The 14,611-nt window shown below is 38.4% G+C and overlaps 1 protein-coding gene across 24 annotated transcripts in view; it reads left to right on the top strand.

Annotated features, from left to right (window-relative positions):
- EPB41L2 (erythrocyte membrane protein band 4.1 like 2) overlaps positions 1–14,611 on the top strand; it is a 210,049-nt gene that overhangs the window by 172,019 nt on the left and 23,419 nt on the right. For 7 of the 24 annotated variants that reach the window (XM_019663475.1, XM_019663469.1, XM_019663476.1 and 4 more), the window contains 7 exons: positions 1,855–2,001; positions 3,326–3,427; positions 7,065–7,232; positions 8,567–8,620; positions 8,827–9,390; positions 11,299–11,421; positions 13,269–13,367. In XM_019663475.1, the coding sequence (XP_019519020.1) occupies positions 1,855–2,001; positions 3,326–3,427; positions 7,065–7,232; positions 8,567–8,620; positions 8,827–9,390; positions 11,299–11,421; positions 13,269–13,367 (1,257 nt within the window). The remainder of the gene's footprint in view (positions 1–1,854; positions 2,002–3,325; positions 3,428–7,064; positions 7,233–8,566; positions 8,621–8,826; positions 9,391–11,298; positions 11,422–13,268; positions 13,368–14,611) is intronic. The other 17 variants (XM_019663486.1, XM_019663484.1, XM_019663487.1 and 14 more) reach the window with 15 other exon arrangements.

Below are 14,611 nucleotides of genomic sequence, written 5' to 3' on the forward strand. Positions count from 1 at the left end.
GAATATATCTACTGGAAGTTCTCAGAGTGACAACTGGGAAAACAAGTTCTTTCATCAAATGAAAAAAGTTTTTATCCATTAATCTTGAAGTTCTATAAGTAAACCTATTCTCTTCTAATGGGTTATCTCCAGGGCATGGAATCTGAAGTAAGGTGATCCCATTCTTAATACCATTAGCCAGGACACATTTTTTGATCTGGCATTAAATCATTTTGCTCTTGATGGGTGTCCACAATTTTTTTTTTTTTTTGGAGGTGAGGGAGTGACACTAAAATTCATGCAATTAGGAATGTGGTCCACTTAAAGTTTTCTGTTTGAGAGTATGCTAATTAATGGGATTGTTTTGATTATAAAAAGAATGAGTAAAAGAAAGGAGGAAAAACAAAAGAACACCTAGCCACCCAATTAGGATGTAAATTATGTTCCCCAGTGTCACACGAGAACTTTTTTTGCCCCCCTATTTTAGGGTAGCACATGGCAGTGTATTCAGTGGAGAACTGCAGCTCTCAGTAATCTGACTAATCTGTTTGGTTGCTTTTGGCAGCTTGGATATTTGTTGGAAATGTATTTTTGCATAACTTACTAAAATGCTCTGAAGTGTAATACATAACATCGCTTTGAACAAATACAAGAAATGTGCCTGATCTCAAGCCACAGTCATTTTTTCATGCCATGCAAAGAATTTTAGATTTTAATGAGTTTTTGCAAATGGCTATAGAAGCTCATAGATGAGCTACTATGCTTGTGCATGAATATGGAATATCTAATTTTACCAGATGCATGACCTGTTCCTCTGGGAGTGGGATGAAAGCTATAACCCACAGGTAGCCAAGCCCCCATGATTTTTGAAATGTAAGAAAATATTTAAAATTCAGTTAAAACCATTTCCTGAGCAATAATGAGCTTCAATTCCCAGATGCCACATATTAGGGCCTACTCCAATGAAAATCAACCTGGTAGCTTTTCTTGCATCTTTGTCTGTAGAAGGGCCACTCGGTAGGTGGCATGGCAGGACCCCACATTTGTGCTTGGCAAGTACGTGAAATAAGGGTGAGGTTCACTTATTTTATAGAGAGGTCACATACAAGCAGCCTCCGGAAGCTGTGATTTTTATTCCTTAAGGATTAAAAGCCACTGCTGGAATTGCCTGAAAAAAGTCAATCCTTGGTTTCCACACACCCCCCTCTTTTTTTTTTCTTTTTCCTTTCCTTTTCTTTTTTCTTTTTCTTCTTTCCTTCCTTCCTTCCTTTCTTTTTTTTTTTTTTTTTTTTTTTTTTGTGGATAATCCTGGACTGGCTTTCCCGTCAGGCCAAATGTGCTTCTCAGTCCACTTTTCTCTATTTTTACTTGATTTACTATGTTCACAGAATGCAACTTGAGTAGTAGCCCTAATCAGAAAGATGAATTTACAGGAACAAAGTCATAGGCTGCATTTCAAATTCAACTGTTTAGAAAGAAAGGTTATTAGCCATTTTGAATATTAGTTCCTTCTTTTTAAATTAAAGTTTATTGGGGTGACAATGGTTAGTAAAGTTACATAGGTTTCAAGTGTACAGTTCTGTAATACATCATCTATATAGTTCCTTCTAATAATGTAAATAGTTATTCCTTTAAAAATTCTAAACAGAGAAGACATTAGAATCCTTTAAAATGTGAATCCAAAAAATTACACATTGGCTTTATTTTCAAATAAAGATGGCTTTTGAGACTTGGCATTTTTCTTGCTTTAATATGTTTTTTTTTTACTCATAAGTTTGCTTTGTCTTATTTTTTTGGTTTTGTTTTTTATTTTTGTCCTACTGGGTTTTGTTCCTTTTGGATTTTCCCCCCTTTTATTGCGTTACATATTGCTAGGACCTGGATAAGGCCCAGGAGGACATACTGAAACATCAGGCTAGCATTAGTGAACTCAAGCGCAATTTTATGGAATCCACACCTGAGCCGCGCCCTAATGAATGGGAAAAACGACGTATCACACCTCTGTCCCTACAGACACAAGGGGTATGTCGCTAGCTGTTTCTTGGCTGTATGTCTCACTCCAGCTGTTTAGTAAAACTCAGCTTGCTAAATCTTATGTTGATTCGCAGGAAGCTACAAAATGTTACCATTTAATTTTTAGTTTTTGTTTTTTTAAATGTAATTGCTAACATTTTTTTAAAATACTAAATATTTATTAACAATGTAATTATATACTGACCTAGTTCTTAGGTAAATTGTATGAGTTTCAAAATACTTTTGAAATAGTTTCAGAATAATTATTTTAATCAAATTAGTGGCAATGAATTGTTACATACGATGACTTAGAAACTGACATGGCGATGTTTAGTAAGCTTTTCAGATATTGGCTTCTGAAATAAGAAAATTTAGTTAATAATTAAGTAATCATTATAGACCATATTTAGAAGATTTTAAGGTAATTACTGTGAGGTAAATAAGTTAAACTTAGCTTTCAAGACTGATGAGCCTAGTTGAAAACTTGCAAAATGTTATACCATACAACTTAATACTGAAACATCTTAGTAATGAAGTGTAGACTAGTGTTTTTAAAGCATTTTCAACCATAACATCTCTTTGAACTCATTCTTTTTCTTTCCATGGTTTTCTTTTCCCCACCACCAATAAAAGTATGGATTTTAAATATATTCTCAAAATACTTCCCCATTCATTCCCATCGACATCTGTTCTTTTCTGATGCTCCAAAATCTCTCCTATTAGCAACTAAGAACTTCCATGGGCTTTTCTGTTTATCACACTAGAGGAGACAGTGGTTATACTATATTTAATACACAGTTTTAAAAAGTGTCATCTTTCCCCTTTTCCTTACACCCCTTGCCTCTCCTTAAACTTCATCTAGTCTGGCTTGAACGTTGCCAAATTGTAGACATTTGATTCAGATAGTCTCATGCTATTTTTATTCACCTTTTCTTTAAAAGCAAAGCTGTTGCTTTAAATTCGTAAGTTTGTGACAGTGAAAGGAAAATACCTCTTTAAGAACCGATGAGCAAAGGTAATTGCTGAACTGAAAAAAACAGCTTCTGAAAATACTAAGATTTAAAACACCATGGTAGGGTCTTATGTAGTTGTATCCAACTTATATGCTTATTTTTAGATTTCCTGAAGATATTAATGTCTGTATTTCAGCAGTTGACTCTAGGGTTGCGTTTTCTGAAGAAACAGTGTCTGACATGCTAAGATTTTGGCCTCCCTGTATGTGCTGCTTCATCTGGTGTGTTCCGCTGACCCACACATTGTTTTATGTTTGTGTTGCTGTCGACGTGATGTACTTGTCTTATTTGTTGATTATGTCTATTGTTTAAAACAATAGAGAAAAGGAGACCATCTTTTCAAGGATATTTTATCCATGAAGGAGAAGCATCAGATGGCGACAACACGGACTGTTGAAGAAAAGGCCCAGGAGGCAGACAAGGTGTTCACCTTGCATCCTTAGAGCTACTCTTGCGTTTTCCTCTTTTTTCTTTTATTTCTGTCCACAGCCATAAGACTTTTTTTCTTAGGTATCAACCTAAATATTTTGGAATAATTTTTGAGCATTTATAAAGTTAAATCTCCATGTATAGAAGCAGAGAGGATCGTTAGGTGAGATATTGCAAAAGTACTTTATTTGAAATGCAGACATATGAACTGATGTAGGTGATAAGTGACCCCTAATTTTGATGTATGTGGCTGGCAGTTGGGAAACCATGATTTCATGGGAAAATGCACTTTTTGTACAACGCTTGTATACACTGTAGTGGGTTAAAATAACATTATGTGTGATTTAGGTTACTAGTTTACTAATTACATTTGGAAACCTTTTGAGTTTTCATTTTAAAGATGTAATGGGAAATCATTATGGTGTACTGTAGCCCTTGGATCTCTCGCTCTGCTCCTGCATATACGAAATACCTGGCGGTACTAAGACGTTAGCTTTCTGTTGCTTGTACGTTCTTATTCTTCTCTCTCTACTCATTTTGCTTAGCCAGCTGACCAGCCTGGAATTTCTGGGACTTAGAGAGCTTAGAGCCTATTGGAGATAGACAGTGGATATGTAAATTAGTGATTAGAAAAAATTAAGGGGTATTAAGATGAAATACAAGGTTGTGTTAACAGTTGGTTGGGAAGGCTGCTTGACCACTGCGGTCAGGAAGGGTTGGCCTTTGGGTTGAGACCTTACTAATGGGAAGGAGGCTAAGGGGAAGATTTGTCCATGTGTAAGGAGAGCAAGTGCAACAGCCCCGAGGCAGGAACTCGTTTAAGGAACAGAAAGACCAAATGAGAAGGGCTTAGGGAAAGTCAAGGAGTTTAAACCCCAGGTTCTGTCAGGGTCTAATGACCATAGTGACAGTTTGGAGTTGTATTACAGGAGTGATAGGAAGCCGTTGGAGAACTTAAAACTGGGTAGTGACAGAATCCCACAGGTCTGACATACATTGCTCTGGTGCTCGATGAGAAATGGATTACAGGGTGTGAATGAGAGCAGAGAGCAGCCATAAGGAAAAAGTTTCCCTTCCACCAAGTCTAATTTTGTTCATCAGTAGAGAGTACTATTCATCAGAAAATACAGTAAGGTGGGGGAGGAGGCAAAACAAACGGAAGATGAAGTCTTGCCCTAAAGGAATTTGAGGTTTAGTTGAGGGGAAATATTTCCAGGATCCTGCAAATGAGAAAGATAATGTCATAAAGCTAAACCAAGTGGCATATTTATGTACTTTAAATGTCAGTGTGAAATCCAAAGCCACTTAGAGGCTGTGTAAAATTATGACTTTAATATCACATGCTTTAAAATATTATGTATTTTTGAAAGTTATTCTCCGGAAGCATGTCAAATCGTAGATTTGATCAGTTTAAAGTAATGCCCTTATACTTTTTGCAGTAGGGAACTTGGGAATTTTGGTGAAGATTTGAAAATTACCATTTTTCTGGGTACCATGGCTTAGGAATGCACAATATAAAATGTGATGTTGTAGAAGTTACACTGAACTGATATTACATGAAGTTTAAATCTAGAATTTAAGCTCCTAAATTGTTTATCTGCACTTGAAGTTACTGCTTTTTTCTTGTTCTTTCTCTCTCCAGCATATGCAGCAAAATACATACTTATTTAACATACATATGGATTATAACTGCAATCATCCATTCATCTATTCACCCAACAAACTTTTATTGACCACTTGCAATGTATCTTCCCCCGCCCAAAATAACATATCACTACCAATAGTTGAAAGTGTGTTAGCAGCTAAGTCTGGGAGTGTTTTGACTTTGAGCAGAATGCCTTATAAATTTCTGTCTTTGTTGTACCTTCATTTTGCTACTGATTTTGCAGGGTTTCTTGGTTATATTTAAATTATACTCTTAATGAAATATAAAATAAACAATTATGTGTAAGAGTATAATTTGACCCAATTTTCCAAATTTCTATGAGTTTTATAGATTTTTTAAAAAGTAATAGTTTCTTGTTTAAATACATCAAATTTTCAAAATGGCTTTAGTTTGAATATGAACAATTTTGAGAATAGAGAAGAAAATTGGAAATCAAATCATTTAGGCAAATTTAGGCAAATTGTATATTTATCCTCTGATGTGTTGTGAGAATTATGACATACTTAAGTTTGTATAACATACTCTCTCATGCTGGCCGAGTGGCTCAGTTGGTTAAGAGCTCGCTCAAGAGTTTGAGCTCTGAGCAACAGTGGTTCAATGCCCGACCCGAGCTGAGCAGCCACTGAGCTGCCGACAGGTGGCAGGATGGCTCAGCTAAAAACAAACAAACAAAAAAACATATTCTCTCATGAATCCAGTAGAGATTACATAGACTACAGTTTTAAATTACTTTTGAAGATATTTTATTGAATAATTAAATGCACGGCACTTATTTAAACTCCCCAGTGATCCCTTACCAGGAAGGACACCCTTTCCACCCACCCAACCCCTAGGGGTGGTGTAATTATGGAGATTATAATTAAGCTGGATTAGTCCAGCTGTTTTTCTTTTCTGAATAATGCAAATGCTTATTATGCACTTAGCCCTATTCATCTCATTGTCCCTATTCCCCACCTCCTAGTGCATTGTCCCAGGGGGCATCCCAGAAATGTCATTTATTCATTCATCTACTTTAAGATCTCTGAGTAGTGGGGTTTATTAGGAAGTGTTCTTTCACATTTCTGATGAGGGAGAGCTGCATGGTGACATTTTGCTGTTGGCATTCCAGGTACCTGGGACAGTACCCAGCTCTCCTTTTGTGCCCTCAGACACGTTAGGGACCATCGCTTAAGGGCCAGAAATGTGAAGATTGAATTTGCCTTAATAGTTTTTCAGGGACAGATGATTTTAACATGGTTCGCTGAGCTTTTACCTCTGAGTTTGTCTTCCTATTTAGAATTCTTTTCTTTACCTACTTATTGAAAAAAAAAAAAGGTACTTTTTCTTTATTCCAGGGCATATGTAGCATGTCTGAGGCAATTTCTGTGGGTTGTTGTCAAAGTCCTTGTTGCACAGTTAAAGTGGTGTGGAGAAGGGAAGAGATCGTAGGAGCTGGGATGATTAGGGAAGGCCACACATAAAATATGGGCTATTGAGTGGACCTCAGAGAGATGACAGAATTAGCAAGACCCACAGTACTTAAGGGAAGGGCATTGAGACAGGATGGTAGGGTCACCCAAGCTATGACACAGAAATAAGCGTTTCAAGTGTGGGGTCCCTGAAGATGCCATTCTATGCAAAAAGGGGCTCACGCAGAGCAGCTGCCTCTAAGATCCATGGGACAGTGTTTAATGGGTAGGTCGGTCGTGCTCAGTTTATGCTTAAAGCTTTAGTGACACACCGGGGAGTTCTAGCTGGTTTCCATTGGTTAGAGCTTCCAGGATTCTCAGACAGGGTGGAAAGCTGGCTTTCAGGCGAACCGCCACACACGCCTGCTGCTGAATCTTTCAGATCCCTCACCTTTCTTTCAATTTATACTGTTCTGTGATTCTTTCTTGTGTAACCTTTCCTTTCTTTCAATAGGTCACTGCTGTCTGGTCTGACTTATTGTTAATTCTTTGCTCTTCCTTCTCTGACCTCTCTAGAGCCTAGAAGAGGAGATAACATCAATGTTGTTTAGTGAGAAGGGCTTTTCTGATAGCATGAAAGCCACCTTCACCTCAGCCACCACTTGGACAGCAGAGGGCACTGTTGTGAACTCTAATGCACCTTCTGAAAAGCTTTCTTCCTCGCCATTCTCACAGTTTCCTGAGGTGCATTTTGCTTTGTTTCCCCTGTTTTTAAAAGCCACATATGAAAGTGATTTTTATTTTTTAAATATTCAGGAACCTTTCCCTTCAATGCTTTCATTGGTGAAATAAGAAACATTCAAGAAATAATGACTGAATTTGGACATAAGAAAAAGATACAGATTGGATGTTTCTCCTGTTTCTTTTGGATACATCTCCCCCTGAAAAAAAATCTGCCTAAATTCATAGAATCATTTAAACCAGTAAAGCCCAGATTCAGAGTTATTATTATGTGGAGGGAAACCTTCAACTAGCTATAGAAGCTAAGTATGCTTTGCAGAATTAAAAGCATTCAAAGCCTAAATGTCTTTCAGGCATCTACTGATGGCTTATTATTTTAAAAATTCTGTTTACGTGGAAAAAATTTGAGGTGCTTGCCATACTCAGCGAAATAATTGGTTTCATGAACCTAAGGGATTCCCTGAACTTGGGCAGAACCCATTTGACTAGTTGAGGTTCAATAATAATAGTAATAATAATAATAATTCACTGACCTATAATAATAATGAACATTTAGGTACTGTACTATTTAATTAGAGTAAATGTACTCCGAAGAAGTATGTCTGCACGGGGCAGGAGTGAGTATCTCAAATAATAAAGATGGTGCGTTTCAGTTTTCAAAAATGCTAGTGGAGGAGCTAAATTCTAAGAGAAAACACTTGGGGAGTCGTTATTGACATCCATCCTAATGTTACAATATCCCTTTTGCTAATCTAATGATACAGTTTGGGATGTATTATACGTGTAGATTATATGTATATATTATTCCTTCCCATTTCTTTTCTGGAACAACAACATTTTATGTTAATAGTTATCTGAGACCAACTATAATTTTGCAAGTTAAAGCTGTTTTATAAAAGAGCCAGCCAAAAACACAGGTTCCATCTTATTAATGCTATATTCATTTTAGGAATCAGGGTTTTAGGCAGGCTTTATAGTCTGATTAAGATCAAAACTTTTTTGAGTAGGTTTTATGTTATAAAATTTACACTTTAAAATAATCAGTAGGCTTTGGTGTAATTCCAGTTTTTTCCCTACCTTTTCGACTGTATAAGTAGCGCTTATAGGTATAATAAAGTCCCTGTATTTCTTTGGGAGGATGCTGGCTGTTTTGTGTTTTCGTTTTCTTTTGTAAGCTTTTTGCATTTGTCTTGATTGTCATGTATGTGACCTTGAGCCAAGGTTTTTGTAGATTTCGATTGTTAACTGTTCTGTCTGCAGTGTCATATGTGTGTTTTGGTGGGTGTTGAGGTAAAACTGTATTGATTTTGTGTCCTTGGTTGCTTTTTGTTTCGCAGAAACGCACTCCCGAGTCAGAAGGGCCTTGCACTGGAGCCAATGATGCTGTTAAGGTTCTCCCCTTTTCCATGTTAACACCATTGCCTGACGCTTCTGACCCCCGTCACGTTTTCCCTGCTTCCCTTTCAGTCAGCCATCTTAATCATCTTTGTTTTTCTCCATGACATGAACCTACCATCAGCTCATTTTGGTTTCTGTCGTTTTGATTTATTCATATATTTCTGTTTTCCCTCCCCTCATCCATTCTTTTTTTGTGCAGAGTTCCCATGAGACTCTGAATGTAGTGGAGGAGAAGAATCAGGCAGAGGTTGGGAAAGACGAAAGAGTAATCACTGAAGAAATGAACGGTAAAGAGCTACCACCTGGGAGTGGTCCTGGGGCGATCCGTAAGGTGGAGCCTCTGACCCAGAAAGACTCCACCTCCCTGTCTTCTGAGAGCAGCAGCAGCAGTGAGAGTGAGGAGGAAGATGTGGGAGAGTACCGACCCCACCACCGGGTGGCGGAGGGCACCATCCAGGAGGAGCAGGAGGAGTGTGAAGAAGAGCTGCAGGAAGAGCCCAGCCAAGCGGCCAAGGTAGTAGAGAGGCAGGAGCCAGCGCCAGACGCCAGCGCAGGCGAGCAAGCAGGGGCCAGTGTAAGCGCGGTAGATACAGTGACCCAGGAAACGGTAGTTGCCCCAAACATATCGACAGAGAAGAGCGTACACGAAGGCGCTATTAAGCAAGACATGAGTGAAGAAGCAGAGGACGAGCAGCATCAAGTTAACGGAGAGGTGTCTCATGTTGACATTGATGTTTTGCCACAAATTATTTGTTGCTCAGAGGTAAATGGCAGCCTCAAGCGGGAGCGCAAGTCTGGAGCTTTCTCAGGTGGAGAACACCTGCCTGTCCTCCTCTCCTGTCCTCCCAGGCCTCTCAGCTTCTGCAGCAAGACTCTGATCTTGATCTGTCACGGGAGTAAGGGGGAAGCGCTGCTCTGTAGGTTTCCTGCCCGTTTGGGTGCTGGCGGCTAGCTCCTTCACTGCAGCTGGGTCGCCTGATGAAGTACACCTGCCTGTCACCCTCACGTCGTATTTTCATTCTCGTTTCATGTTTAAATTTTCCTTTGCATGTTTTGGATGTTTGCAGCTGTTTGTCTTTAGTTGCACTGCTTCCTCATACTAAATGGCTTTTTTGTTGGTTTAATTAGAAAATTGTATATGTATTGTTGAGAAATAGTCGCTGTGAGTGTGTGTGCTGCTGTTGTCGTGACTGGGTTTGACTTTTTGGCTCATTCTGTCTTCAACTTAAGAGTTTTAGAAATGGCAGCAGGCCACGATCACCATGGTGCTCTGAATTCAGCACCTGGCATTGATGAAAACAGTATTTTTTGAATCCCACTGTGGTTTCTGTTTTTAGATTCCAGGGATCGTATGGTTTGTTTAGAGCCTTTTCTTTCTTTTTAGGCAGCCAGAGACTAGACTTTAATAGGAGATTTCTCTTCTCATCTGTCCTGTCATCAATTCTGGATTATTCACAAGTTTCATATTTTGTGGATATGAGACTTCTCTTTTTTTCTCTTTAAGAAAGAGAACTTTCCACACTCCTCTTAGATTGCAGTATCTCTGAATTGGGAGTTAAAGTTATGCCAAGGGAGGGTTTACTTCCACATGGATGTTTCTTGATGCTAAAATTAAATGCCCACTATGTAAAGATTATTCACATTTGCTCTCTTTGATGAGCTGGAAAATCTTGAAGTGAGTTCGTCTTGAAATAATTAAATGGAGTTTTACTATGTGACTTTTAAACTTCCTGCTTCACTTCAGAGAAGATATTTCAAGAATCTTGGAATGCTCTGAACTATTTTCCGCATTTATGTATGTATGGTTGCTCCTCTTTAAATAATTACAGTTGGGAATTTTCTCTCAAAGAAACTACTGTAGTATTTTGGTAATAATATGGTCTGGCGTTGTATTAACATACATGCTCAGCAGACTGCAGTGTTAACAGGCCGTGAACCCCTCCTTTACGTTTTTAATTGTTCAAAGCATTAATGCAATGTTGGTGGACTAATGCTAGATGTAACAGTTTAACTTATGTAATACAGAAGAAACACTGCAAGTTTTAGACAAGTATAATTGAAAACAACCATACTTGAAGATATTCCTTCTGAAAATGGGATCTCCTTTTTCAGTAGAGCAGAAAAGACTTTTGCGGGAAAAGAGCCTACCTAGACTGTGTGTCAGGTAAAGGCATTGAGCCTTCACACAAGCCACGTGGCTCTCTAAGCTGCTAAAAATCAAGGCAGGTCACTTCACATAGTTCATTCTGTTTTCTTTTCAATTTTATTATTACTTGCCCAAAGCTAAAGTTTATATATCACTGTACACTGGCTTGACAAGTGAGTAATTTGGACCATCATAATTTGAAGAATCGTACCATAATTTATGGAGACATTATGTTAGCTTATTCTTATTTTGTGTGTGTGTGTGTGCTTGTATGTGTGCGTGTGCATGTGCGTGCGTGCGTGTGTGTGTGTGAGAGAGAGAGAGAGAGAGAGAGAGAGAGAGAGAGGAGAGAAGAGATTTGAAGGAAAGTGGTTTTCTTTTGTGTCTTTTGTTTTAGATTATTCTACCCTTTTGTGCATGAGTGTGTTTGGATATATTTCTCAAAAAAATTTTTGAAGGCTCCGTTAAGCGCTTTTTTTACTTCATGACCTCTAGAATTTATTTTTCCCTTCCTTTCCACCTCAGCCACCAGTGGTAAAAACAGAGATGGTAACAATTTCTGATGCCTCACAAAGGACAGAAATCTCCACCAAGGAAGTCCCTATTGTCCAAACTGAGACCAAAACCATCACATATGAGTCTCCACAGGTACCAAAGCTCTAGATGTGGACTATTGGAGTTTTTTTTACTTAGTCTGTTTCTGTTTTCATTCTGTCTTCTCCTAGTATACATCTTTTTTACTTTGACATAGCTTTTTATATCTCCATCTTATAACTGTGCTTCAGTAGCATAGCTTGCTATGTTGCTTCTTCTATTGAGACAGAGAGTGCAATCAAATTGGTGACCTAGTAATTATAGGGAGGAGGCATACACATGATTATTTAGTGTCAATCTTGGTCATATTATTATAAGCTATTTCTGGCTTGATGTATCAGATCATTTCATAAAGCTTATTGGAGATGATGTAATAATTTGTGGATTAGTAGGATTTAGGCTCTGTCCCCCTGATCTCTATGAAGACAAATCCAGACAACTCACTTTTGCTTGCAAGTACACACACATGCACACACACACATCTGTGCTTCTCCTTCATGTGGGATTATTTCCTGAAGAGATACGCCATCATCCTTACATAAACGTGATACTGTGTATCTAAATAATTATTGGATTTGTGTTTGATTTTGGACATTCAGACATTATTTCTGTAAAGATTTGAAATTGGCATTAAGATGCCTAACCTTAAGGGTAACAAAAAAGGTAAAGTATCATTTCAAAATGGAACTGTTTAGGAATTTGTGCTATTTCTCGACTGAGAAATTCAGTGTTCATAATAGGATTGTACCGTGGTGAAGGATGGCATATTATTACCCTCTCAGAATACCTTTTTAAAGGTTTGATACATGTATATGTGAAATATTCCTCAAAATTATTTTAGATATGGTATCTTAAATGTGCGTAGATCTCACATAAGCACAAACACGTTTTTTATGAATGGGCGTGGTGGGAGAGCATGTGCTCGTGTGTTTCTGTGGTGGTAAGTACCCGCATAAAGAAGCACATTGCATGAACCAAGTTCAAGAGACATTTCCTCTTAACATAACAACAAGAAAGGCTCTGAACCTTCTGGTTATTTCTTGTATCACTCTCAGGAAACAGGAGGCAAATATTGGGTTGTTGGAAAAGTCATGACGCATTTTTGCAACAAAAAACAGAAAAAATACCTCATGACTTTTCCGACAGCCCAATATATTTGGTGAGCTTAACATAAACTGTTAGGCTGTTCATTTCCTTTATTATTTCCACTGGTAAACACTAGAACTTTGTACCTTTTCTAATATCAAAGCAAACAAATTAAAACCTATTTAGATATATCATGGGATTTATATATTAAGTCTGTATATAGCGAGAGCATATGCATGCGTACGTATTGAAATGTATGTCCCCATATATATGCTCACAACTCACAAACTAACAGGAACAATGTTATTTTAAAAAAGAATTTACTAGAGATAAGCAAATAAGCAAGTCACGAAGTCTAGTCTACCCTAGTCAGGATCTATTGCTTAGTAATCTGAGAAAATGTTATCTATTTTTACCCACCTGTGCTTAAACAACAAAAAAATCAGCATTTCTGGCCACTGTGGAAACTGCTCTGCCAGGCTCTCTGGTTTCTTTTTCGAGTTTCTACCAATGACCTTCAAATTTTTTCATGACTCCCTGGTAGTTTTCAGTCGCACCTCTACTTCCACTCTTCCTTTCTTCTCTCTCCCTGTGTATGGGGGTTGCTTCTCTGTGTGCACTTAGCTTTCCTTTACTCTCTTTAAATGACGGCCAGTCTCCTGGTCAGTAAATTACCACTATCAACATGCAAAGGCAGATAGCATCTTCTGCCAACTGCACAGATTTTAAAAGATGCGTATTGATGGGCGGGGTCTTCTCTGACAACATAATGGAAGTTAAGCATTGCTTTGTATTTTTCCCCCAACTATCCAAAGATTGATGGCGGGGCTGGTGGTGACTCGGGCACGTTACTGACCGCACAAACCATCACCGCTGAGTCCGTGTCGACAACAACAACCACACACATCACCAAGGTAAAGCAATCAGGGGAATCCTACGGAGAGGATGGTACATTGCAAACAGGATCTTTACTGAATTGTTTCTTTGTTTCTGTACACACTTCTGATCAATACACAGACCATACCAGTGGAATAAAAATGCCTACATTTAAAGTATCCAAGAAATTGGGCTCCATTGACAAATGTATTTAAATGAAATTGCAATTGTGTAAAGTACAAGGGGGTAAAAATATGTTGTGAATAGCTGTACCAAAGACACCTAACTAGCTGCAGGAACAGAATTTAGCAAAAGTGGAAGCACAGGTTTGTTAAGTACGAAGGGGATGTAAGACTGTCATTCAAAATTTTCAACAAGTTGCTCAAGTAATGTAAATTTTCATTGATTTAAGGTACTAGTATGTTGACTTGGCATTTTTCCAGATTATTCTCTAAATGTTTAATACCAGACAACCAGTGATTCTCAAAATGTGGTCTGCGGACCAGCAGCAGCAGCCTCATCTGGGGACTTACTAGCAGTGCGAATACAGTGGCCCCATTCCACTCTGGACCTACTGCCACCCAGGGTGTGTTTTAAGAGACCCTCCAGGCAATTTTGTATGTGCTGCACTCATCACATTTCTAACTCCAGTCTTATTTTCTAGTGTTTCCTTTTGCTTCTACTTCTCACATTTGGTTAGTGCTTGAAGGTCTTAGATGTACCCTCTGTGCCCTCTTCGCCCCATATTTCAACAAAAAACAGTAAATTAAGAAATGCCACATAAATGCAAGATGGTATTGGTGTACATTTTAAAGCATAGCCAGTTATAAGGCTGTTGATAAGCCTTGTTTCGTATGGTAAAGTGCAATCACTTACAACTTAGTGTGCAAGTTTATCAAAGTTGTAGAGGTTCGATGTGTGCTTTTCTCAGGACCGCGTGGAATTTGCTCATCGTCTCTTTAGAATGTCATGGGCATATGATTTCTTCTGCCTCTGCCGTACCCCAAGCTCTCTTAGCTTGCTCCCAGCCAGTACCTCTGGTGGCAGTTCACCCAGGACATCCTGCCCCCAGGTCCCACCACAGCCTCTGTTCACCATGCTCCATATCCACGTGTACAACTACATGCAGAAGCTGCAGTTAAACAGGAATGAATATATCACTCTCACACATCTTAAACAAAACACAAGTCCTCTTGTTATCATTGCACTAAACCAAATGAACAAAATCACCAAATAGATTTGTATGATGAGAATCAAGCAGTCAAAACGATAACACCAAACA

The sequence above is a fragment of the Hipposideros armiger genome, unplaced genomic scaffold (assembly GCF_001890085.2).
Source record: "Hipposideros armiger isolate ML-2016 unplaced genomic scaffold, ASM189008v1 scaffold_391, whole genome shotgun sequence".
Taxonomy (NCBI): Eukaryota; Metazoa; Chordata; class Mammalia; order Chiroptera; family Hipposideridae; genus Hipposideros; species Hipposideros armiger.